This window comes from Quercus robur, chromosome 4 (assembly GCF_932294415.1).
Source record: "Quercus robur chromosome 4, dhQueRobu3.1, whole genome shotgun sequence".
NCBI classification, from domain to species: Eukaryota; Viridiplantae; Streptophyta; class Magnoliopsida; order Fagales; family Fagaceae; genus Quercus; species Quercus robur.
Window position 1 is genome coordinate 43,344,558 of NC_065537.1, and position 26,709 is coordinate 43,371,266.

Here is a 26,709-nt window from a genome sequence, read left to right on the forward strand (position 1 = left end):
GCGATGTAGCAAAGTATTTGTTGTCTGCCAATGTGAACTGACAGGCTCAACGAGTTTGTTTCTTATCTTTTTCCTCTAATACAAACTTTTTAGTTTTTACACCCCACGCCCAAAAAAGGAAAAAGGAAAAAAAAAAAAAAAAAATTGAGTTCAGCGAATCAGTTCCTGTAAATTACAAGTTATATTGTAATTAGACAATAAATTTACAGAAATCAATGTGATTCAGTTTCTTACTACATAAAATGCAGCCAAGAAATTGTCAAAATTGACCACCAAAAAAGATTCTTATATACATAAATCACATTTCCACTATCTCAACTACCCCCCCCCCCCCCCAACACCCCCTTTTTTCCTTCTCCTCTACCATGAAAACTAAAAAAGAACAAAAAAAAAAAGTACATGGTATATATATCACTGGGAGATTCATATTTCCTCCATTGATGTCAATTATTAATCAGTAACGAGGAAGCACTCTTGTGCAGTTAAGCTCACCTCTCAAATAATTGACCCTATACTATATTTTCATGTAAGGGCAACATTGCATAAACAGGGACAATAAACCATGGAAGGTAACATCTCAAATAAGTAAATTTGAGGAGAAGGCATCATCAACGGCCCTTTGATCTCCTGCGTTTTCCAAGAAGTTTCAACATGTTGTCAGTGACATCAGGTGGAGAGTGATCATCTCCGTCCCTACTGTTGTCAGAAGTGTGAGTCAACCAGGCTAGTGCCTCTATAGCAGCATCCCTCTCTGCAAGCTGCTTGTTTTTCTTGGGTTTCCCTACGAATTGCATTCCCTTGAACTCTACCAGCGCCCTGAACTCATTTGTCTTAAGGTGTTTCGTTTTGTATTTAGGGGGGCTGTGTCCTGCTCTCATCAACAGTGTTTGTAGCAAGCTCTTAGGATTTGTTCCATCTTTTGTGAACCTGTTTTCATTAGACTCCCTCGGCTTCTTGTTTTCACGTCCAAATACAAATCTACCTTCACATTGGTCCCCTGATACAAGCTCTTGAATTGCAAGCATAAGGTACTTCCCCTCCTTGTGAATGTCAAGGTTAGGATCTTCAAGCTGCATCATCACAAGGGCATTATGAGCAAAAACAATATCCATTAGTGAAACCTTCCTCTCATTTTACTTAAATAACGTAGACCATTACAATAAATAGAAAATGTCAGGCAGTAAGCAATATATCAAAATATGCTTGTGATGTTACTGTTGTTTCCTAACCTTCTTCTGGATATGAATCTCAAGTTCTTCCTTGAGCTTCAAGTAGCACTCCGCCATACTAGGATCGATGAAAAAGTCAACGTACCCATCCAACATTTTCAAATGGCCAGCCTGAAATAACAAGAGATTGGATACACTAAAATCCCAGACTCAAATTCCTTCAAAAAAACGAAAGGTATTATAGATATGTATATAGGTAATTCACCTGTACACCTTGGCTTAGAGCACCACCAAAAAGCATCAGTATGGAATCGGATACACCAGTGGAATCTCGTATGAAAACTGTATTGACCTTCACTTTTTCACCAAACACCAGCCATGGGTAAGGAATTGTCTGGTAACGTGCATTGACAGAATTCTGAAGCAAAACCCTCGTATATATCAAATAACTGCTCGATACTGAAGAATTTATGTGCATTGACAGAATTTGGAAGCAAAACCCTCACATATATCAAATAACTGCTTGATACCAAAGAATTTTGACAGGATCAAAATACCAATAAGAAATTATTATATCCATAACAACTGCATTAAAATAAGTCTTCAAAAACGAGTCTCGTTTTTTATCCAAAACCTTTTTCCCCATGAATTTACAGTTTTTGCAATCCAACAATTAGGCACTGTAGGGAAGTAAAAACCCACAACTTCCAGGATAGAAATTGAAGAACATCCTTGAATTCCCATGTACACTGATAAACCAGAAAGGCTTTTAGAGAGATATCTGTCAAGTCCTCCCTTTGTCTCTTTAAAAGACAAGAATTTGATTTTACAGATTTCACAATTTAAAAATTTATGCACTGAATGGGCACTCAAAACCCATAACTTATGGGATAGATATATAAGTATATCCTTGAATCTTATGTGCATTGAAAATCCAGCATGGTTTTAGGGAGACAACACCCCCCCCACCAAGGGTGTGTGCGTACAAATATATGAATGCGTATGTCAACAGATGTACTTATGTGCACTTACTAAGAAAAGGAAAGTTAAATATGAGAGCTTCCTAAAAAATTACACAAGTCAATTCAATTGATCCATGAAATCAGCTAAAGTGTTAAAAAAATCCCCACTTGATGCACCACAAAAGCCACCACACAAAAAAAACAAAAAAAAAAAAAACAAAAAACAGAAACAAACAAAAAAACACAAAGGACTCCAAATTATGAACAATTGTGCAATAGTGTGATAGATGGTTTACAGATTCACCACTTCTTTTGTACATACAACACAAATTACCGGTGGTGTATTACTCTTTTTAAGATTGACCTTCTTAAGATTGTCTTATAGTCATGATTTTACCCAAGGTAGCTGTTCACATAAAGAAAGGCACTTGCTTAGGCGTCTTATTACTCTGTATACTTTTCCAAGGAAAACATGTGCTGCTGGAGCCTCCTAAATAATCATAATAAGATCAAAGACTAAATTTTACCATGGCTACTCAGAAGCCATCTCACACAATCATTACCTCCAAACAAGTTAAGGACACGACACGGACACGGACACGGACATTTGCACGGACACGGACACGACACGGACACGGACACAGGGATACGCCAATTTTTTAAAAATAAGGACACGACACGGCGGGGACACGGCGGTTAAATAATTAATTAAATTTTATATTTAGGCATATTTTTAAATATTTTTAGACATAAAATACGTTTATGTCTAGAATTTAAATTAGGCAACTGACTGAGCTGATTTTTCACTTTCAATATTCATTTTAGTAAAATCACCTATAATATTTAACTTTAATAAATAAATAAATAAAACTATACCAGGACATAAAAAACAAAAAATACTAAATTTATAATGGATTTTACTAATGTGTATCCTAAAGGCACAAAATACTAAACCAATTTTGAAAAAAGTTTATCAGAAATTGAAAAAATTTTGACAACTTTTTTAATTCTTAATAAAAATTTTTCAAAAATAGATTTGTTAACAGGACCCATTTATAATAAACATTATAATTTGAGGCAAAACAAAAGGCTGAAAGGCTGAGTAAAGAAACACAGTAACGGGACAGTGAGAGTGGGATTAAAAAAAAAAAACGCGTTATAAGTAACCCACTAACCCGTTCAGTCATTCACCCAAACCAAATGGCCGAATATCTGAAAAAAAAGAAAAAACAGAGAGAAGCTTAAAGAGGTAGGACCTGACGCCGAGAGAGAGAGAGATCGGAAGGGACAAACACGGCGTCGACGTCGATGGAGCTCGCCGATCGGCCCGATCTAGCTCCGGCGAGGAACAGAGGGCAGCGGCAGCAGCGGGCAGAGCAGAGGGTGGGTGGGTTGAGAAGTGAGAACTTGAGATGTGGGTTTCGGGACTTCTCAGGCTTGTTGTTTCACAAAATCAATGGTATTGGTAAGTCAAAATCTGTGATTTCCTTTTTTTTTTTTCACCGCTGGCGTGTCGGAGAAGCGAAAAAAAAAAAAAAAAAAAAAAGAGACACTCGCCGGACACCGGAATCTGGCGAGTCGTACCCGTTCCGGTGTCCGACACGTGTCCGACACCGACACGACGCCAAAAATGGCGTGTCCGTGCAACCTAGGGCAAAAATAAGCAACAGGTATTTGTTTCTTTATGCTTCATTCCCAACCTAAAAGTACAACCCCAAAACTAGTACCACTATATGAACAAATAAGGAGAGTTTTATTGTAAGCCTCAATTAATATGTCCCACAAAAATTTAAGAATATGCAGAAAATGTAAACAGGACGTTTTTTTTTTTTTTTTTAATCTAGACCTGATTCATATCAGCAACTCAGATATATTGTATTGTACTGTATGTTATGAACCATGTATCATAAAATAGAGACAACCATGGAAAACAGCTTCATCCTGCAGAACTGATCTTAAGAAAAAGGTCCCTTCTAAATAAGATCTAAATCATGTCATGTTAAATGAAATTTAGATGTCTATTGACATTGTATCATGCAAATTGGATTTCATTAAATCAGAATTTATAGCAACTGAGCAGATAAAATAAAAATTCACCTAAAGTCACTACCATTTAGTACCCCAAAAAATTGTTTTGGTAAGGAGTTGCCACTTTTACACTTACCGCATAGAGTAAAACCTGGCCATCATCCATTGTTTTAAAAGACATGGATGTTTCTCTGTGCTGCACATGTAGCAAGAAACAATATAAGTCAACTACTAAACTGAGGATTTTATAATAAAAAACTGAAAGTACACTTCCATGTACAGATACCTTACCACAACAGATGCTATGCCAGGAAAGAGGCCAGAACATATAATTGCACGAACCAATGACTGGTTGTGACTTAGTCTGTTGTTAATGCTTGCATCTGCATCTACCAAGCCAGCGTCTTTCAAAATGAAGCTAAACTGCTTTCGAAGAGAGTGGATAGCCTGAAGTGTTTGGGCAGAGAGGAAATTCCTCCAGCAATACTCGTATGCAGATCCTTCTCTTTCCGCATCTTTCCATCCTTCATATGCACGAACAAGAGCCATGTGATCACTGTAATCTTTTGCAGAAAATCTAGACTTTGCTGTCCCTGCCAACTGAATCAGAGAGGTAATAGCAAATATTAGTTAATGTGTTTCTCCACAATCTATGCGTGACAAGACAATTGGTAATTGGTAACTCAAAGGAACAATTCATGAACACTGGGAAAAATATTCAAGTGTGTATAGGTTAACAAGCACTGTAATCATATAGAATAAATGAACAGGACACGAAGTGACCAGTATAGTGCCTCAGTTGATACAAGTAACAGTTTATTCCTGCCTTTAAGGAGGTTAGCTTATAAATGTACTGACAAAGAGTTTAAGCCAGGAGTTACTAAAGTAATGTAACTTGTAAAGAGCCCTAACTGTTTATGCTAAGCTCCTGGAACTTTCCACTTTGAAAGCTCACAATACAATAACAAATCAATTCAATATTATCATCTCCCATCTGTACCTATTTAACAGATCTCTGGTTTCTGAGGGCCCTTGTTTATAGCTTGGACTTTAATTTAACTGCTTGAAAGTATAAGAAACTCTTTCTTCAACAAGCAAAGAAAAAGTAAATGAACCAACATCAGACGTTTATATAGACATCCTTCTCCTTATCAGCTAACCTTCTAGTTCATACCAACTAAAGCATCGTGAGCTTCATAATTATTGTAGGATAATTAGTAGAGCATTACATTTTTCCAGAATTTACAGAAGTCTTGGGTCAACTAGACCAGCTAGAGTGGTTAAACCACTTTTCTTTTCTTTTTTTGGCTAACTGTTAAACCACTTGACCCATCAATGGTGATTGTCATGGACTCCTAGGAACATGGTATCTCAAGCAACCAGGGTATCCTATAACTAGAAAGAGAAGAAAACAGAAGGAAATGAACATGTACTTGATGTTTGATATGAATATTGTAAAAGAATTGGCAGCTAAATGGCAAGATAATTATTCATTTCAAGATTCTTTTAGCAAGTAAATGTTTTCTTTTCAGCTCACAGACCTAAGAACTTCCTCCTGCTTTGACCTCTAATTTTCTATAAAATTGTTTTGAACTCTTGTATAGCCTAGTTTAAGTAAAATGAATTGGTTGAATAAAAACCAGTTGCAATTAATTGGTTTGGGAAGGAAAAATGACAAGAAAAACTATCAGATAACGTTTCAAGAGGCATTATCCAATTAAGCATAGAGAACAGGAAGCAGAAAGAGTGCAACGCACTCTACCGTGGAATACTAATATTAAAGTTGACACCACTTTTATTTTCTTTTACTTCTTCACATTGTCTTTGCTGATTAGTTTTACATGGCACAGATGTATACTACTATACTTGAAACAATGCCCAGGGTACATAATGTAGGAGCATAACCAAAAGTTATTTCAACATTTCATTTTAGATTTTCAGTGGATAATTTCAGATTGTAACATAGTTATTTGTTTAGTTTGGATTGGTATTTGAGTTTGGTTAGGATTAGTAGTTTATCATTATCATTTGTTTAGAATTATTGGATTAGTATTTGAAATTGTTTAGGATTATCAGATTAGTATTTGAAATTGTTTAGGATTTGTTTAGGAGAGTTTATCCTTATTTTTGTGATTCCTAGAAGCTGCATATAAAGCTCCAGATGATTTCTTTTGTAGGACAGACTATTATTATTATTAAGATTATTTGCAGAAATTGATATTATTTGTTTGGTGGTGATTCCAAACACCTTAGGTGGGAAGCCTAAGGTTCTTCAGTAAGACTAATCTAGGTGGGAAGCCTAGGTTGTCCTACATCAACTTGGTATCAGAGCCCAACCCGATCGCCCCTTTCAGCAACCCAAAATCCATCGTTCTTTCAATCACTGTCAATCCAGCATCACTGTGAACCCAGCCTTTCAAGCCAAACAAGAAAAACATCTAGCCACTTTGATCAACTCTACGGCCCAACCACCCGTACAACCCTCTATGAGCAACACTCCAAGTATGCCTCACGAGATCTTTGCAATTACCACAAACCAAGCCGTTACTACTCAAAAATAGAGAGTATAAATTCCACCAAAAAAAAAAAAAAAAAATCAGACCCACAACTTCAACCCGCCAGATTGAGAACAAGAGAGTTGAAAGCCAACACCAAGCCACCGATCCCACCAACGAAATGACGCCATCGCACAACCCGCCGCCGACACACCGTCACTATCGCTCCCACCATGCCGCATCACGAGTTCCGAGATCTGACTCACCAGCTTCGATCTCTACCTTCAAGTGCCGTTGACAGTCATCGCCGACGAGCCCAGGCCGCCTCTTCACCGTCGACTCCAGCGATGTTTCGTGCTTGCTCCACCGCTTCTTCTCTTTTCGTTTTCCTCTGTTTCTAGTTTCTTTAGTGTCAGTGTTAAATGTTTCAATTTGACGTGTTACTGTTTGACACTGGTAGATTTTCGTTTTACATTGTAGTCTTTCTTTATTGAATTTCAAAAAAAAAAAAAAAAAAAGTCAAAGGCAGAAAAGTTCCAGCAGACACTAGAGTTCAATTACAAGCCACGCTTATCAAGCCCCACATAATGATCAGTACAGAGCACCAGCCAAAGCCCAGATTACCAAGCCCATGTTAATTTCAGATTGTTGAAAGTCCATTCCAGTTAATCATGGTAGTCTCAAAAGCACCAATATTTGATGGACGTCCAGATCCATGGACCTTCATTAATTGGTTATATGAGATGGATCAATTCTTTGATCAAATATGTCTGCCAAATGCTAATAAGGTTAGGTTCGCCAGGTTGAAATTGAGAAGTAGAGCTAGAGACTTATGGCGTAGAATTGAGAATAATCTCAAAGGAAGGAGCAAGCCTGCCATAACTGATTGGAATGAAATGAAACAAATACTTAGAGAGAAATATGTCCCCCAATGCTATCAAGAGAATTATCAACCTCAATCCTCTCATGGGAATTTTCTACACCACAGAGACAGTATTCAGCAAGAAAACACCTCATCCTTCCGTCAAGAACTCACTGCCATAGCTCAAGACTTAAGAAAAATAATGGTTTTACTAGACTCTTCTACACAGAAAAAGGATGCTCAGGTTCCACCAAAGACTAATGTTGAAATAGAGGTACAAGTGCCAATAGATGATGTTTCAACATTCATGCAGCAAGAAGAACCTATTATAGAGTCTACACAAGAAGAGAAATTTCAACAAGTGAGCGAAGATTTAGAGGGTGCACTTGATGAGGAGGTTGATTCTGATGAAAGTGGTATTGAGCCCTTCATGATCCATGAGGTTGATGAACATCTATAGGTTGTTGAAGTCCAAAAGGTTGATACTATGATTCAAGATAAAATTGTGCCTGTTCAACACATTGATTTTGTGTTTCCAGAGGAGTTCTATGGTGTAATGGAATTGAAGGTTATTCTACTCTCAGTGCTTCCTAGGATGATTTCTGATTTGAAGGAAGTATTAAGCACCAAAGTCTTAATTCTTCATCACTACAAAACTCGAGGTCGAGTTTTCTTAAACCAGGGGAGTATAATGTAGGAGCATAACCAAAAGTTATTTCAATATTTCATTTTAGATTTTCAATGGATAATTTCAGATTGTAACATAGTTATTTGTTTAGTTTGGATTGGTATTTGAGTTTGGTTAAAATTAGTAGTTTATCATTATCATTTGTTTAGGATTATTGGATAAGTATTTGAGATTGTTTAGGATTATCAGATTAGTATTTGAAATTATTTAGGATTTGTTTAGGAGAGTTTATCCTTATTTTTGTGATTCCTAGAAGCTGCATATAAAGCTTCAGATGATTTCTTTTGTAGGACAGACTATTATTATTATTATTGAGATTATTTGCAAAAATTGCATATTATTTGTTTGGTGGTGATTCCAAACACCTTAGGTGGGAAGCCTAAGGTTCTTCGGTAGGACTAATCTAGGTGGGAAGCCTAGGTTGTCCTACATCAGTACAGGTCTATGTTCATAATTACAGAGGTACGCATCAAGATAAAGAAGAAGAGGTTGAAAAGACTTTGATGCATCAACAGCTCATATGTTGAACTTGGTACTTACATCCTTTTTGTCTTGGGGCAAAAGGAAAGGATCCCTGACACTAAGCCCAGATACTACTGTAAGAACAGGATCAAAGCACCGAAAGACAGCACCCATAATTAGCATTTTCCCAAGCTTGGGATCTACTGGAAGCATGGACAAAAACTTTCCTGAATGGATATTACAAAAAGAAAAAATGAGTGAGAACAATGAATTAACCATTAAAAATATACAAATGATGAACACAATTAAGTACAAAAAGCTAAACTGACAAGAGTCAAGAGACTAACCAAGATTTGTCAGACTTTCCTTCTCATCTAGTGCCCCAATCATTTTCAGAAAATCAACGGCATTTTGTACCTGTCATCCCATTGAAGTTGTCAATTTATGCCATTGACTCAAAGGTAAATGATAAAATTGAAGTATCAAATCAATGCACTACTTAACATTGAAGGGTTACAAAAGAAATATCACAATTAAGAAATTTCCAAAACAATAATATCCAAATATTAATGACATGAACAATTAAAAAAAGGCATCATTTTCAATTAATTTTAAGTACAAAGCAACATATCAGTAAAAGTGCATGGGATATTCAATAAGCAATATCACTTACAGCCAATGGCTTTGGTGGCTGCAGAGCTGAAGACAAGAAATTTCCTATACTTTCAACTTGCAAACTTTTAATTTGCAAGCAAAGAGAGTTCAAAGGAGTTCTCAAAAGTTCAGGAAGCTGATATTCGGAGAAAGCTTCATAAACACAATTGGGGTACAGGTGGAAACATTCACCAGGTAGCACACGTCCTGCCCTACCCCTTCTCTGCAGCCAAATATAATCCGACGAAATATAAGATAGCCATTTGCAAATTACATGTATATCCGTAAACAAGTAAAAAAAAAAAATGAATATGCAACAGATAAGGCAAGAAAAGATGTCAAATAACTTCATAAGATGTGCTACATGCAATCAGCCACATACTGCCAACTCTTCAATCGGTCAGCATGAAATGGTTCTAGGTCATACAAATCACCAAGCAAGACCAGATTCAATCCCATAAAAGTCAACAGAACCTCTTACTCATAAACAAACATGTCCATACACATATCCACCAACAGGATAATAATTATATCCAGAAAAAGTTCTTTTTTTTTTTTCTGATTTTAATGACCAGGAAATTTGAATTAAGGAAGAAAGAAAGAAATAACAAAAAAAATGAGAGCAAGGTTCACGTCATCCATTTTATCACTACATGCACAACAACAAACCAAAGTGGAGTAAGACCTAGTGATGCAAGACAAACCAAAACTTTGCAACAAGAAAAATAAAGATAGAACCCAGGGGTCAGCACCAAGCAAAGAAAACCACAAGGAGTCAACACCAAGATCCCATTATCTGTCTTCTATGTGGGAAGTAGTAATCTCATTGTGTTCTGTCACCGTTGGTACCCCCATTGAATGAAGTTGGTTCTTCATTTGTTTAATCTGACTAGTCAAGTCTTGAACAGCTTTCATTAGATTTTCTAAGGCTGGCTCCGTGGTGGACAACAATGGAGTGGGCTTGGACTAGAAACTGCACTGCCATTTATCTTTTTTTCTTCAAATTGTGTAATTGGTTAGCTGTTCTTTTGCCTCATACTGTCTCTTTGATTTTTTGAAAAGCGCCAAGATAAGAGTGGGATAGATAACTCTGTAGATAAAATTGTGGTAAATATTTTTTTCTAGAGTTGGCTCTCATTTTTTCCCAAGTTTTAAAAAATCCTCAGGAGTGAGTATGGAGAAGTCAAGAGCTCCTCCTGCTGTTGGTGGTCAAGGGGCTGGTTCTCTGGCAGTGTATGACCTGCAGCTCTCTCACTCCTCCCATCCCTCTGGTTCTGGAGTCAATCCCACCTCATCTGTTGGTCCGAAATCCCTTCCAAATCTGCCTGTGATGCTAGGCCTTGTGGCCATCCTTGCCAGCATTTATTATGGTTTGGGCACTGTTGCCCAAGAGAAAGTGCGTCCAGGCCAGTGATTTAAAGAACAATAAAATTTAAAGTGAACCAATTATAGTTTCAGTACTCCAAAGCTCTACCAGCAACTCACGTTTTGGTGAGACCAACTTTGTCGTGTTCAATTGACACACCAAATGTTCAAACAATTGGTCTATTTCAAATAACCAAATGTTGAAAATCAATGGATTTGACTCTTAATAACCCAAAAAAAAAAGGTTTCTCAAATATTACCATGGTTCTCTAAAATAAAAGCTTCAACAAGAACTTGGATTGCCAACTAGTTCAAATGCTTTGAACTGACCATTGTTTGGGCCTTGAACTGCTGAAATTTCAGAACACCCTTATTGCACACGTGTGGGATCTGCGCTTTCAATTTTTTACCAATTGGCTCAGATTTGGGCTATTTAAAAAAAAAACCTAGATCTTTAAGGGCCACTATTTTATTTTATTTTTGATAGGTAAGTAGGGATTTTTTTTTTTTTTTTTTGGATAAGTAAGAAAGATGTATATTCAAAAAACTGCTCTATGCAGAAAAAGCATAAAGCAAAACAAGGAGTACAAAAAAGAGAAAAAACAAAAATTCAAAGAAAATTAATTACAAAGAAGAGAGCTAAGGAACATAGGGATAGAATCGCTAGATGTGAGTAGCCTTAGACCAATCAAAAAGAGAGCCACAAAATGAAGCAAGCAGCTGGTCATCAAATCTGTCCTTGTCCTCAAAAGAAAATACAAAAATATCATATGGCAGTTCTAAGAGAAACTGGGAACTCAGGGACGGATGAACAATTAGAAAAACCCCAACACCTTGACCAATCAAAAAGCATGTGTTGAAACACAGATTTTAATTGATCCAAGAAGTTTGCAGTATCCTCAACCAGGCGACAATTCCACTACTTCCAAACAATCCACAAAAAACAACCTACTAAGCCATGCTTCCCAAACCAATTCCTCCAACAAAAAACATAAATTCACAACAGACCCAAGCATGACCCAATGAATCCCAAATATCTGAAATACATCTCCCCACAAAGCATGGGCAACATCACTATGAAGTAAGAGATGATCCACTAACTCCCCATTACTTCGACACATACATCACCAATTCACTGAATGCAACCCTTCTAGGAACTTTATTGGTCCAAATATCCTACCATGGAAAGAGGCAATTAGTAGCAACTCGAATCACCTGATAAAAAGATTGAGTATCAAACTTGCCACTTCCTTCTAGGAACCAATGAATCCTACCCCTCGCCTCACCCCCTGAAAACCGAGAATAAATATGATCAAGAAAAGAGAAGGCTACCTCTAATTCCCATTCATGAAAATCCCAATGAAATCTCAAGTTCCAACCCCTACAATCCCCATCCACCAAGTGACCCAAATCATCAAAGATAAAAGCTTCCTCATCACCTGAATATGCAAAAAGATCGAGGTACAGAAGCTTAAGAGGAATGTCTCCAACCCACGCCAGAAGAGAATATGATTACCCTCTCCAACTTCGAATGCCAAATGTTGCAAAAAACTATCCCATCATGCTCTTAAACCACACCATAAACCACACCCATGAGCCCCCCTACTAACTTTAGTACTCCACCCCCCTGTCCTCCGCATATTTGGTAGCAATAATCTTCCGCCACAAATGAGATGTTTCATGCCCAAACCTCCACAACCATTTCCCTAACAATGCTTGATTAAACTACACAACTCTCCTGACCCCCAAGCCACCCACATCAACGGGTGAACAAACCTTGTCCCATGCCATCAAGGGATGGTAAATAAACCCCTCCTCTAAAGCCTCCCACAAGAAATTCCTCTGAATTGTTTCCAATCTATCAGCCACATATTTAGGGATGGTAAATATAAATAGCATACTGGAAGGCTCGACAAAGTACTCTTCAACAAAGTGGGTCTACCTCCCTTTAATAAGTAGAGTCACTTACAACCCAAAAATTTTCTTTCCATCTTCTCCAAAATGGGATTCCAAATAGATGTAGCCTTAAATAGGGCACCAAAAGGCATTTCTAATATTTCAATGGCAAACTACCCACCCTGCACTGAAGAATACTTGCTAAATCATCCAAGTTACTTACCTCCCCAATAGGAACAATTTCACTTTTTCCCGCATTAACCTTCAAACCAGCAAGTAGTAACTGCTTATTTTCATGCCACTATTTTATAACAGATCAGATATCTGGAGTTTCAAGTCAGTTCAGGTAAAGGTGGTCAAATGGGTCGAGAGGGGGTCTGTTTGTTTCTAAGTGGATAAGGTAAGAACTCGTCAAATGCTAAAGAGGCAGGAGGCACTCAAATGGGGTGTGCAATCAATTTCCTTCTAAGATTTCCTCCATGGCTTTGCAGTGTCATGCAAGATCAAAGGCTGCCAGTGGGATTGCAGTGGCACAACACGGGGCAAGTCTGTGGCACAGCATCGAGAAGGGACAATGGTAACTGAAGGACTTTTTTGTGTCAATTGGCCTCAGTATGTGGACGCTTGTACAACAGCAGTGTGTGGCGGTGGCTTTGAGGAGCTAGAAATTTTCAACTAAGGTCATCGGAGGTAAGCGACCTGACCTTTTGCTGGATCAGGCTATGCAGGTTGTTGATGGGTTGACAGTGGCAGGCTCTTCTCTCTCTCTCTCTCTCTCTCTCTCTCTCTCTCTCTCTCTCTCTCTCTCTTTTTTGTGGGTAGAAAATACAATGGGGTGAAGGGATTTTTTTTTACTTTTAATCTTTTCTGGTTTTGGCTTGACCAGCAATGCTTCAATAGCATCAAATGGACCCAATTTTACTGGGGTACCAAATTTGATGTAGGACAAGCCAGAATTTTGTAATAGGAAAATAAAGATAGAACCTAAGAGTCAACACCTACACTTGCTTGGAGTTATCACCAAGCAAAAAAAACACACCACCTAGGGTTAGAATCGACACTAGACCATAAAGACAATTTCAACATAAATTTTATTTATCAAAATAATATTCCTTTGATAGGAGTAAGGGATGCTTGTATCTCTGAGGTTTTGTGGATGCCAGATGGGGGTACTGTTAGAGTATGGGATTTAAGGTTCTATAGAGCTTTTGAAGATTGGGATTTAGCTGCATCTTATTCTCTTCTCCAGCTTATCCAAACTCGCATTCCTCGAGGTGATAGGAGTGATACTCTTTGTTGGCAGTTGAAGGGTGATGGAAATTTTGACACCCGGTCTTATTACCATGCGATTCGGGGTGCTTCGAATTCTTTGTTTCCTTGGAATGGTGTTTGGAAACCAAAGATTCCTAGGCCAGTGGCGTTCTTTTTGTGGACAGCTACTCATGGTCGGATCCTCACTTTGGACAATCTAATGCTTAGGGGTCGCCTGTTGGCTACTTGGTGTTGTATGTGTTGTTGTGATGGGGAGTCAGTAGACCATCTTCTTCTTCATTACCCTATTACTCATTCCCTTTGGACTTTTATGCTTCAGGCCTTTGGTATTCATTGGGTTATGCCAGGATCAATGGCGGGTTTGTTATCTTGTTGGCATCAATGGCTCGGGAAACATAATTCAGACATCTGGAATTTGGTTCCAGGGTGCTTAATGTGGATTGTGTGGTTGGAACGAAATCGTCATTCCTTTGAGGATAATGAGAAGACTTTGGATGAGTTAAAAGTTTTATGCCAACGTAGTCTTTGGGAGTGGTCTCGGTGTTGGGGTTTTACTGAATGTTCCTCTCTCTCTGAGTTTATGTCTTCACTTAGCTTAGTTTCCTGATTTCTTGTTTTGCTGTGTTGTTTGTTTTTTTCCTTCTTGTTCATCATCATGAACAACTTGTACTTTTCTTTTCTTTTTTCTCTTTATTAATAAATTTCTGATTACCTATCAAAAAAAAAAAAGGAGCACATTATTGTGCTCGTATAGACTACAAAACCTTAATTCAAACTGATGAAGGAAATATTACTTAATGAATTACAAAAAAAATAACCCTGATTTTAACAAAAATACTGATAATAAACCTACTTAAATACTAGGACCTAAAAATAATATACAATTGACCAAAAATACAATTACCTTGCAAAATTTAATACTAATAAATTAAAATAAATAGCTCTTTGAGCATCACACATCACCTAGATTATCAAAAGAAAGAAAGAATAAATGGATGAAAGCAAGTTGAGCTTCATAGCATGCATTTTATCTTTACAAGTGCAAGGGAAAGCCAAAGTATATAAGCCTGCCTAGGATACGATAGACTTACTTGACGAGCAGATGCTTGTGATATCCAAGAAGGTAGCAGACAAGGTGTATTATTCAAAGCATCATAGGTAGTCTCTTTTGCTTTTCCACAATCTACCACAAAAACTACATCATTGATTGTTATACTTGCCTCTGCCATATTTGTAGCAAGAACTATTTTACGAACATTTGGTGGTGGTTTCTCAAATATAAGTTTCTGCAGGAAATGACAACAGAAAACAATGGATAATATGATATGAAATCAGCAACCCCATATGAAATGCAAATCATGTTACAAAAGCACATTATAAATGATACGTTTTAAACTACACAACGATATGAAAGCAAAATGAACCCTCAAAAGCAGCAAGAATTAGAGGCATGGTCACAAGCTTTGAATGCTATTCTTTCAATGTATAAAGCCTTTGTAAATTACAACTTTAACTGTAAGAAGTATTAATGGATGAATACATCCTCAAAAAGCATGCAACAATTATGATGCACCACTTCCGAAATATCATCAATAGACACAATACCTCAACCAGAATACCAAGTACACACATTTGAAGAAAGAGTTGATAACCCATATCAAACATCTGAGGAATATTTTGCACACAATCCACTAACAACAAGTCTCCTTGAACAAGTGATATCTAACAGATTCTCTGCACAAATCAATTTCACAATCCTGAGAATAACTTCAAAAGTAGACCAGTCAACCCCAATTTCTTCCAACAAGACATAATTGCAAACCTAAGCATTGTAATCAAATACATTTCTATACAAATTAGTATCACGAGAAAAGGAGAAGCCCCAATCACAGACCTCACTGTATCCAGATACTATTTAGTATTTCACCACTTCTGCAAAAAAGGTGCCTATTTTTGAGATATCCCTAACCATGACCAAAACTAGTAGTAGTAATAGTTTCTAATCTATACATTTTAATCAAATGCATTTCTATACAAATCAGGATTATATAAAAAGATGTACCAATCACAAATGTCACTGTATCCAGTTACTGTTTAATATTTTGTGGAGCAAGATAACAGGGATATGCCTCAAGTCAATGATCAGGAATTAAATGTACGTTTGGTTTTAAAATTGGGGCCAAATGGAAAGTGGGAGGTAAAGTGGGCTGACGTTGAGGAGGCAAGCCCAATGAAAACAGTGAAGTCCTTAAAACTATCAAGATGACATTGGGTCAATGGTTGTTTGTCCTGATGTATCTGGTACAACTGGGTGGGTGGGTGGGTTCGGATGAGGGTGGGGGAATGGATGTGAGCGTGTGCTGGAACTGGACTGTCCCTCAAAAGGAACTAAGTCTTGCCTAATGGGCTCCAGTGGGATCAGTTGTTGAGAAGGTGTTTTCTTTGGGCTTGTTGAAGTCTTAGGCCTCCAAACCATATTAGAAGCTAAGCCCACTAACTGGACAGAGTCTTTGAAAAACTTTTGGTTTATATCTGGGATAGTGGACTCCATTGTTTTCACTGGGCCTGCAGAAACCAACCCACTTTACCTCCCACTTCCCATTTGGCCCCAATTTTAAATCTAAACGTTCATTTAACTCCTGATCACTGACTAGAGGCGTATTCCTGTTATCTCGCTCCACAAAATCAGCTCTTTCCTTCCCCAAAGTCATTGGAGTAATTACGTTGTTAATCACTACGTTTCTGAAAGACAGTGATTCATGCAATTTGTTATTCTCCATCACCACTAGTGTTTTCCGACCAATGTCAACCACCGTGGTAGCCATCGTCCCTTTGCTATCCAAGGCTAAAATACTTTGTATTTTCTGGTATATTCCCTTCCATTCCCATCGGTTCTTACCCTCCAGAATGACAATAGACCCCTTGCTATTTTTTGCCCCATATTCCAATACCGATATATATCGACCCCTCTCATTCTTATTCTTCTGAAATATCATCACCCACCCTGCCTCTCAAAAAGTTTTAACCACATTTTGTTCTGACGGTAGGGCAACAACTTCCTCCATAGAAGCACAAAACCACTGTATTCCTACCTTGCCAAAAATTATGTTATTCATGCTCTTTCTTAACCTTTCAAAAATTTGCAAATGACGGTTACTCCCACCCACTAATAAAAGCAATTCGTAGAATTTTGATTCTACTTGAAAAAAATTTCTGCCCCTACTTTCCCCATCTCGCTCCCTAATCCCTTCCTTTCTTGGTTTGGAAGGCTCCTTGGGGGCATGGTTGGCCAGGGGTTTAACTAGAACATGTAGATTGGACCTGTTTTACTCGAAAGATTTGGTCTGTATTTGAAGGGGGTGGTTTATCGATATTGGATGGTGGCTAATTGGGTTGGATGTGTGTGTGTTGGTTTGGTTGGTTTGTATTTGTTTGGGATGGTTTAGTTTTTGGTTCGAGTGGTTGGCTAGGTGGTTCAAAAAGTGGTGTGGGATGTGACTGGGGGATGGTCCTTGGAAAAAAGGGATTGAAAAGATATTGGTAAGGAAACTGTTGTGAGAAAAATGGGTGGAATGGTATAGAGGTTAGAGGTGGTGGTGGTGATTGTGGTGATGGAGGCAAGTGAGAAGTTGGTGAGGAAGAGACGGGAAGAGAAGACTGAATTACATTAAGAAATTACAACTTACCAAATTAATGGGGTAAAAAAAAAATTAAAATTAAAAGAGAGAGAACTTATCTATTCACATATAACAAACTTGCACTTTTTAAGGACTTAGTGTTAAGAATGTATCTTTCATACAGTGAATGATCATACAATACGGAGGATCTTATGGACGAAATTCAAATTGAAAAATATAGTCATGCAAGAGATAAGGAATTTTAATGGGAAATAAGATTTCCAAAATTTGTTAGGTCTTGGCTTCTTTTCTCCATGTGGTATGCATTATCATTATTATTATTATTTTTTTTTTTTTTTGATAGGTAAAAAATAAAAAATAAATAAATAAATAAAGAAAGAAGAAAGTTTGACAGAACTTTTTTTTATTGAGTTTTCAACTTGTTTGACAGAACTCTTTGTACCTTTTCTAAGCTTGTTTTCTAAATCATATAAAAGAAAGTTGAGCAAGATGGAGGGTGAGGTTGTGGATTCAAGACCCACTAGGTGCACGTGTATTACCAATAATAAATAAATAAATAAACAAGAAACTTCTAACTGAATTTTGGACTCAAATGCAATATACTAACATCCATAAGATTTTCTATCAAATCCAGATATTGGTTCAAATAGTCCAATTCAAAATCAGACTCTACTGAGAGCTTACCAAATTTGACAAATTGACTCCCCTAACTATTACCATGATGTTTTGAATAATAAAATCAATTGACTAAAGGCATGGACAGCAAAGCTAACCTTCAAGCAGAAATGAAATTTCCTAAAACTTCATGATTTAATCAAATTTCAAGTCCTTATGGAAACCAGGAGACAGTGATAACCAACCTGTTCAGATGTTGCCATCGATCCATGGCATGTTAGAAGCAGCACCCGGTTAGGATCTCCTAGTAGGGGATGAGCTTTAAGTTGATCTCTCAAACAGCTGATATCCTCCCAACCAGTCATGAATACTAAGACCGCACCTGGTCTTTCCTTTCGACAGATATGACACAAAACAGCCTCAATAAGATTAAATCCAATGCATTCAGGCATCCAACATGCTAGAGAATCACGTGTCCTGGAGCTATACTTCTCAAAGCTTGATTTGTTAAGAGCATCCTGTGCAAGAATGACAAGATAACTAAGAGCATACAACAATAATCAGAAAAATCTTCAATCAGCTTCTGCCATAGTCTTGCGAATTTTTTTTTTCAATGGAAACAAATACATTGCAGTAATTTTAGTTTCCTTCAATTAAATTCAACCATTATATAGAACAACCAAAAAGATTAATTTACAAAAAGCTATTACTCAATTAATTTCTAGATGTTTCAGAGAACATTTAACTCAACCCACATGGAGGTCGACATGTGAGTTGGTGTCATCTATGCAAATGTAGTGAGGAGACAATGACCATCTTTTGATACATTAAACGTAGTGAGGAGACAGTGAGCCATCTTTCGATACATAGTAGTGTGGAATTTGAGCTGCGGAGTTATGTATTTAGGTCCTTTGGGATTCAGTTGGTATTACCAGCTAAGGTCTTTGATCTATTATGTCGGTGGCAGAATGGGTGAGCTAATTATTCTTCAGATATATACAATCTTGTATTTTTACTTTTATTGTGGACTATATGGAGGGAAGGAATCGATGTACTTTTGAAAATGTGGAATGCACGAGGACTCAATTGCTTGCAATCTTCAACAGTTCCTTATATGAGTGGTCTTATGCTTCGGGTCTTACAGACAGTGATCCTGTTGAATCATTCAAAGAGTCATTATATATGAAAATAATTCTTTTCTTTGTAATCCTTTAGGCTCCTTCATGTCATTTGAGCATGAAGTGGTCTCTATTCAATAAAACTATTCTTATCTATCAAAAAAAAAAAAATTTCTTCTCTTTTTTTTTTTTTTTTTTTTGGCTAACATTTAGAATTTTCAATTTCTCCTTGTATCCACTCCTGTGAACCTGGATAGCACTCCTTTGCCTTTTAAAAAAAAAATGAATTATTTACTGTTAAATAAAAAGGCATATTTGAGATCGTTATTTGTGTGGTTCCGCACCTTTGGCACAAATGACATGCATTCTGTGATAGATCTTATTAATTTCCTCTCTTTTTTAATGTAATAATTTGACTATGTAATTTTTTAGGACTATTTTTTGAATACATCTTGTGTACATGTGGTGAGGTATCTCCTGCATTCTAATAAAATCTTATTCATTATAAAAGAGGGAAAAAAAATCAAGTATCAAAATGATCACAAATATCCCATGATCTTTATGCAAAGCCAATGCAAATTTTTTACCAAAATTTTGGATTTAAGATTTTTATATTACATTTCAAATGTTTCTGAAATACCCCATATGAAATCCAAGTTGTTGACAAATGCACATACCTCAACAAGGGCAGTAATCTGGCTTTTCCTTTTCCGTGGCACTAGCTGCTTCTGTGTTTTCCACATTTTGTCTTGGCCATAATCATCAATTTGGTTGAAAGAGGTCAACTTATATCCTGTCATTTCCAGAACATCTTCTAAAAAGTGTGCTCTCACTGGATATGTAAAGCCCTATAATATCCAAATGCAGTTAAATCATATGGAGAAAAACTTACATGAATTAGTCTTTATTTTACATGCAGAGCACAATATAAAACCTAAATGTAACTCTCAAGTCACTAAATAAAAGAATACCAAAATATATATACAGGACGCTGGCAGCTGAATTGTGACTAAAATCAATGGCAACATGGCATGATTAGGGCTTATATTATGTGCGACTACTAAAAGTGAAGCAGCCAAAGAAGAAAAATAGAAGGCAATAGGACTGCTGGTAAATGTTCAAAATGATTGACACCGCTTGCTGCAGACTAGGATAATTTGTTCACAAATCAATGTACTCATAAATGAACTCAAATTTTTTAGCTTACAGGAATGTGAAATGTTGGTGCTCCGCCAAAGTAGCTGGAGAAAAGCTCAGCATTTAGAGTGGCACTCATTAAAACCAATCTCAAATCTTGACGGCGTGGAAGAAGATCCTTCAAGACAATTAATAGGAAGTCTGTAAAAATGAAACCAAAAGAAAATTTTATAGTTATAATCAGTTGTTTCTTTAGCAAGTCAGATATTGAAGCAGACATAATAGGAAATGCACCTTCATTCATGCCTCGCTCATGAATTTCATCAACAAAAACATGGGTTATACCATTCAGATTGCGATCACTCAGCAGCCGCCGAAGTAAAATACCACTGGTACAAAAAAGCAGATGGGTGTTTTTTCCTTTCATTCCCTCTAATCGAACTTTATAGCCAACCTACCAAAAAATTCTCTGTTGTGGTATAGCAGCAAGAATAAAAAGCTTTCAATCTTAAATGTCTATTGAAAAAAAATATAATGCTTGTGTCCATGTGTATATGTGTGTTTTCAAGGAGGCAAGGCTCACTGTATCCCCAAGAGGCTCTCCTCTCTCTGCAGACACTCTTTCTGCAACAGCCATGGCAGATATTCTTCGAGGCTGGGTACAGATTATGCTACAGAATGCTCCACGACCAGATTCTATTTCTGACTCTAATATATATTGGGGAAGCTGAGTGGTCTTACCGCATCCAGTCTCTCCAGATATTACTATCACCTATCAGTTCAACAACTTGTTTAGAATATCAGAATGAAATATGAAGATATATAATTTCCACAGAAATCTCTGTAATAAACTTAATATATGAATATCAAGTGTAACTAAGATAGCAAAGAAGAAATTGCTTTGCAGCAATTTGAAAATCTAATTCCCTCAAAAAATTCAAAGTACACATGTAAGTTGAAAAACTCTAAAATGCTGATCAAACCTCCTAATCTAGCATTTTTAACTGCATTGCACAGTAAATGGCTTCCATACTGTGGCCCAATATTTAGAATTGTATACAAAAAAAAAAAGCACATGGCAAATCAAAACATGCAAATTAAAAATATAATTATATAAAATAAAACATTAAAAGTAGGCTACAGTCCTCAAATAAATCCAGAAGCTTCAAAAACTCCTGATTAAGAACAGAAATAAGATCCCAACCTGTAAGCCACATTTTTATTTAAACACCACAAGTGTGCTTCTGTGACACAAAATTGAAAAGTTGTTGCAAGGAAACAGGGGACTTAGAGCCCACACAGTGTAAAAAGCAAAAATGAAAGTAGATCATATAATTGTCTAAAATAAATGGTATTTCCTCCAACAGGAATGGATCAAGAGGAGGTGTGGATCAAAATCCACTGGATTCTGTACCTTACCAATCAAGAAAAATATTGTCTAGAATAAATGTTAGCCAAGCCGTTTCAATCTAGCCCAATAGCATATCCAACTAAATCAAGAAAGCTATGATATAATCAATGTAAAACATGAACACCAAAAATACCAAATTCAGTCCATTGATTTCCACATCTAAATACATGATGGAAGAGAAAACCTAGAAAAAAAAAAATTACATAACATAAAATTATTGTTCACATATATTGTAAAAGTGCTTTTTTATTAGTATTTACAAATGCACTCAACAGGTTTCAAACACACAACCTCACCCTCCACCTTGCTCTTAAAAGGAAAGGATGTGTCATTTAAGCTAGAGCTTATTGGTGTACTATAACAATATTGTTCACAGTATTGTAGCAACAATACTGTTCATGGAAATGTTAGCAGTTATATAGGCTGTGTTTGTTTCAGGTGAAAAACATACATAGAAAATATTTTACACCCAACTGGGTGATTAGGTGGACCAGAAAAAATATGTAAATTTCAGTTTGACCATAAAATTGGGGTCCCTACAGTGTAAAATCTTTTACAATTCTATTTTGCCTTCAACCGAATTACACTTCTATTTTTCAGCCTCTACCCAAACCAAGAGAGAGAGAGAGAGAGGGAGAGAGAAGCTCCAACCGTGTGTTTTTCCGGCATACATACATATTTTCTGGTAATAATTTTACATGCAAACCAAACACTAGAAACCATTTTCTGGCGTATTTTCTAGAACACAACCAAACAACTAAAAATATTTTCCTTTTCAAAAAATATTTTCACCTGAAAAAATTTTACACTCAGAAAACATTTTACATCAAGCCAAACACAGCCTTAGAATTATCAATTGTCCTGGAATAATTAGGTTTTTTAAGACTATTTTGGTTTTTTATTTATTTTCATTTTAAGTTGATGTAATTCAGGTTATGGTTTAATGTTACTACATTTTCAGGGTTCCATCCTCTATTGAATAGAGGTTATGACAGTTTTGTAAGACCGCTTGGCTTTTATTATAAACAAAAATTTAACCTTTGGCTTTAAACTTAAGAACTTAATGTTTGCTTAATTATGCTCTTAAGAAGAGGTATCTCCTTTATTTCCCTCAAAGAAACCTAGACTTCGATGGACAATCTAATTAAATCCTTAATCTCATCACTTATTATTCCACGTTAATTCCCATCAAAGCCAAAGATGATCCATCCATTCGCAACGAAAAAAAAAAGTTGCAAAATCTGTAAAATAGTAAGATATCAAACTCCGACTAGAGTTGATATTGGAATAAACATCTAAGTGCCTTAACAAATTTGAAGCTTATAAGGAGATTCCAAAAGGGTGATTCCTTTGACATATCAAAAGGTCATCTAGAGGTTGAAAGCAATTAAATAAAGGAAGAAAATTTATATACAGCACGAGGAAATGAAGGATTAAAAATTGCAGGAATTTGTATAAATCTATAATGTCTGATCTGACAATGGAAATTTGATCCATACATATTAAAACTATGAAGAGAATGATACAGACCAAGCATGTGATGCAAGTCTCAAAAGTATTCTATTAGACATGGAAGGTTTGCATACACATGATATTTGATTATAGCCGGCATGATAAAATTTAGGAAGATTAGATGTTCTTTCAACAAATATCGCATTGTATGATGGGCTTGGTTCGCATTATAATTAAGAGGTGATATATGATCAAATATGGGAGAAGTTACAGCAAGGGTATAGCTTTGAAAAAATTGTAAGGATGCAAAGATGACGGTAGTCCAAAGTTTAGAAGAAAGCTGTCAAAAACTCAATGATATAACGCTACAGACCACCCTCAAAATCTACTAAAGAGAAACAAAATGTTGAATTTTCAGCAAAGGAATAAATTATTTGTTTGTGTTGGACACCATAGGAGGTTAGAAATCATTTTTTAAAGATCTGATTGACCAGGGAAAATTTAATTAAAACTAGAGGTTTATCCACAAGCATAATACAGTACCATAATTATGGTCTGTCCATGACACTGTTGTAGGTATTTAGAAGTATCATTTGTGCTAGATGCATGTAGTCGTAGTAGTCAACTCAGACCAGATCCTGGCTATCCGAAAAATGCAGACTGTCTTTCAGTTTACTTTAACTTAAGTTGATGTGTCTGGCTAGGATTAGGTATAATTATGGGTTATGATTTAATTTTAATGTGACTACGGTTTTAGGGTTCAATCAACTTATAAGAGAAGTTATGACAGTTTTATAGGACAGTTATCGTTTAGCCTTTGGCTTAAAACCTAAAAGTTCTCCAAAAACTGTTTGCTTAAGCAACTAAGAAGTGTTTGCTTTAGGTTTTGATGAACAACCAACATCTCGTATCACTCCACCCTGTTTAACATGACCAAGAAGATAAGGAGAAAGGACCAAGCAGGATTTCTTACGAAAGAGAAGACAAATAGCTGAAGGTGAGGATGGAAGTTCTATAGTCAGACCTGATTTTGTGCTATTGCTTGGAGCAGCCTTTCTCTCTCCTTGAATGCCGGTAGAGATCTTCGGAAGTCCAGCATCTTCTTACCTTCAGGTGATTCCTGTAGATCAAAAGGTGACAAAGAGCTAAGAGTACAAATTGAAAAACAAAATAACACCATTACTTCCTGAGAGGAGAGAGAGTTATAGGATACAAAGAGCTAAGAGGGAGAGAGGAAGTGGGGGAGAAAGTGGGAAAGATGGTTATAGTTTTTTTTTTTTTTTTAAGTATAGATAATTATAATAGCCCTAAAAATTTATTTCACAAAAAGGTTAGTTGTAGAAGAAGGGATTTTTAGGAATATTTGGTTTTTTTTTATATAAGTAATATTTGGTGATAAAATTAATAATTGAAAACTACCCAAGAGTTCTCTTACATAGTAATAGAGATGACACCAAATCAAAAAAATTTGATAGCAAACAACAAAGATTAGCAAATATACCCGCCAAGTTCTTTGCATATTTCGCATTCGCAAACTCCTTCTCTGAAGAACCTTTTCCATAACGGACCCATCTACAAAAGAATCAGTGTTCTCATCCAGATTCACATCTTTGACCTGATCAATGGGTTTAGCATCATCTGAACCATCATTTTCCTTTCCAGAATTTAACATGACTCGATCAAGGTGCTCCTGAAGTAAACCCTCAACCCTCCTTTGCAAGCTTAGCGGGATTACCACCTGCACAAATTGAGCATCAAAAGTTTCAAGGTCTTGACTGACATCACTCATAGTGGTAACATACATAAATGCTCTTCAAGAGCCACTGGAGTATATTACCTCTCTTTGCGGACGCTTATCATCCAAATCTGGCCTGTAATTAGGAAGAGGAACCTTGCTTGCAACAACCACTTTTCCATACAGTTCACTACAAGTACAATTAACAGTGTTGTAAGGTGAACTATGACCTACCAATCAATGTTATGGACAGAAAAATCAAATGCCTATAATGCTTCTCTACCTGTAAAGTCCCATCCTTTTGGCTAGATTAGAGATTTGTTCATAGTCTCTCCTATCTCTCTTATCTCTGGATACAATCTCTTGGTCCTTTTCACTACGCAACAGCATGCTGAGCTTCCATTTCCACTCATCTATGTTGACCACCGAAGATGATGCCTGCAGTTATAAATACATTCTGTTAAAACTGCCAAGTAAGTTCCCCACATTTGATTTAAATGTGGTAAAAAGCTACTGCCCAGTGAATGGGTTCATAACCGATTTGATGATGAACTTCTGAAGCAAAAATCTTATATCTTATACAGCCTACTCTTCAAACTCCACACATTGACAATGTGCAGACTCATCTACTGTCTATTCTCTCAGTTCCTTCCCTTACAAAATCAATGAGTTCCTAATTTTGCAAATCAATTATTTATCAAAAAAATATATAAATATATTTGTTTTTACTGTTATGGACCTATGCTTATTTGCAATCTAATGCCCATTTACATAAAAAGGAAATAAATATGAAAACTTTACATATTTCAATGTCTCAAAAAGACTATAACAATTGTAACGTTGTAGATTCCAATTAACTCAACCAGTAAAATCACTTGACATTGAAAAAATAACCTGGCTTTGAATCTCACCTATCACAAAAACTAATTGGCCTCTTGGCCTAATGATGCCACAAGTTCAAATCTTATCATATCTATCAAATGTTTGGTGGCTTGAACTGAACCATTTTGCAGCATTAAGTAAAGAGTTGAGCTAAAAATTCCAAACCCAATTGTTCTTTTTTATTGTTATTTCTTTTTCCTACACTAGCTTATCAAAATAACTGAGAACAACCTCAAACTCAAATTCGAAGAAATGAAACAATCTTGTAACAAAACAAAACACACCTTATTGTTGTCGAAATCGCAGTCGTACTCGTCGTCAGAGAACTGTTCCGCGGCGTAGCCGCAGAAACCTCGGTTGGAGAAGAAGTATCTGGCATTGGATACGGAAGAAGAATGAGGAGAAGGAGAAGAAGGAGGGAAAGGGAGGAGTAGAAGGAGATTAAGCAAGGGGCGGTGGGGGCTTTGATTGTGAGTGTTGTTGGAGATTGAGATTGACTTGGCGTATCCAAAAAGGAGACCCACCACTGCTTTTGGATTTTGCATTCTAACGGAGGAGCTTCGGCCTTTCAGGCATGGCGGTTTTTGCCGAACGGTGCAATAAGAAACACAGTATAGAGAGAGAGAGAGAGAGAGAGAGAGAGAGAGACTAGTGAGTCTCTGACATGGTTTCTTACTTTGTTGCAGCAGCATGGCTTTGAGTTGGGCCGGGTCCAATTCGAGTTGGGTCTGAATTTGCCCCGTTTATCATAGTGACTTTTTTTAAGGTCAAAAGTAAAAACCAAAAAATAATAATAATAATAATAAAATAATTTTTATCCCCACTAATTTTAGAATTTGCATTTTACATTCTTGCCTATTAAGTCAAT

The 26,709-nt window shown here is 36.6% G+C and overlaps 1 protein-coding gene across 2 annotated transcripts; it reads right to left on the reverse strand.

The window, feature by feature from the left end:
* Positions 1–144: 144 nt before the first annotated feature.
* On the reverse strand, positions 145–26,503 carry LOC126721986 (DExH-box ATP-dependent RNA helicase DExH3). Of its 2 annotated transcripts, XM_050425123.1 has the most exons (19): positions 26,126–26,498; positions 25,243–25,397; positions 25,062–25,149; positions 24,726–24,962; positions 24,249–24,344; positions 20,945–21,133; positions 20,656–20,815; positions 20,432–20,562; positions 19,902–20,072; positions 18,352–18,624; positions 14,945–15,139; positions 9,340–9,543; positions 9,014–9,083; positions 8,745–8,893; positions 4,451–4,759; positions 4,296–4,355; positions 1,435–1,587; positions 1,230–1,340; positions 145–1,070 (listed from the first exon to the last, which is right to left on the reverse strand). In XM_050425123.1, the coding sequence occupies exons 1-19, from the start codon at positions 26,384–26,386 to the stop codon at positions 609–611; spliced, it is 3,474 nt and encodes a 1,157-aa protein (XP_050281080.1). In that variant the 5' UTR covers positions 26,387–26,498; the 3' UTR covers positions 145–608. The 2 variants fall into 2 exon arrangements, 1 of the variants encoding a protein (XP_050281080.1); XR_007653937.1 differs by lacking the exon at positions 145–1,070 and having other exon boundaries at positions 4,446–4,759; positions 26,126–26,503.
* Between the last annotated feature and the right edge of the window lie 206 nt (positions 26,504–26,709).

What these genes read in the sequence shown, in the direction of transcription:
- LOC126721986 (XM_050425123.1), bottom strand. Translation starts at nt 26,386, where the DNA reads ATGCAAAATCCAAAAGCAGTGGTGGGTCTCCTTTTTGGATACGCCAAG. An exon ending in GCGATTTCGACAACAATAAG is followed by an intron (nt 25,398 to 26,125) that starts GTGTGTTTTGTT and finishes TTATAACTGCAG; the next exon opens with GCATCATCTTCGGTGGTCAA. An exon ending in AGCCACCAAAGCCATTGGCT is followed by an intron (nt 9,084 to 9,339) that starts GTAAGTGATATT and finishes ATGGGATGACAG; the next exon opens with GTACAAAATGCCGTTGATTT.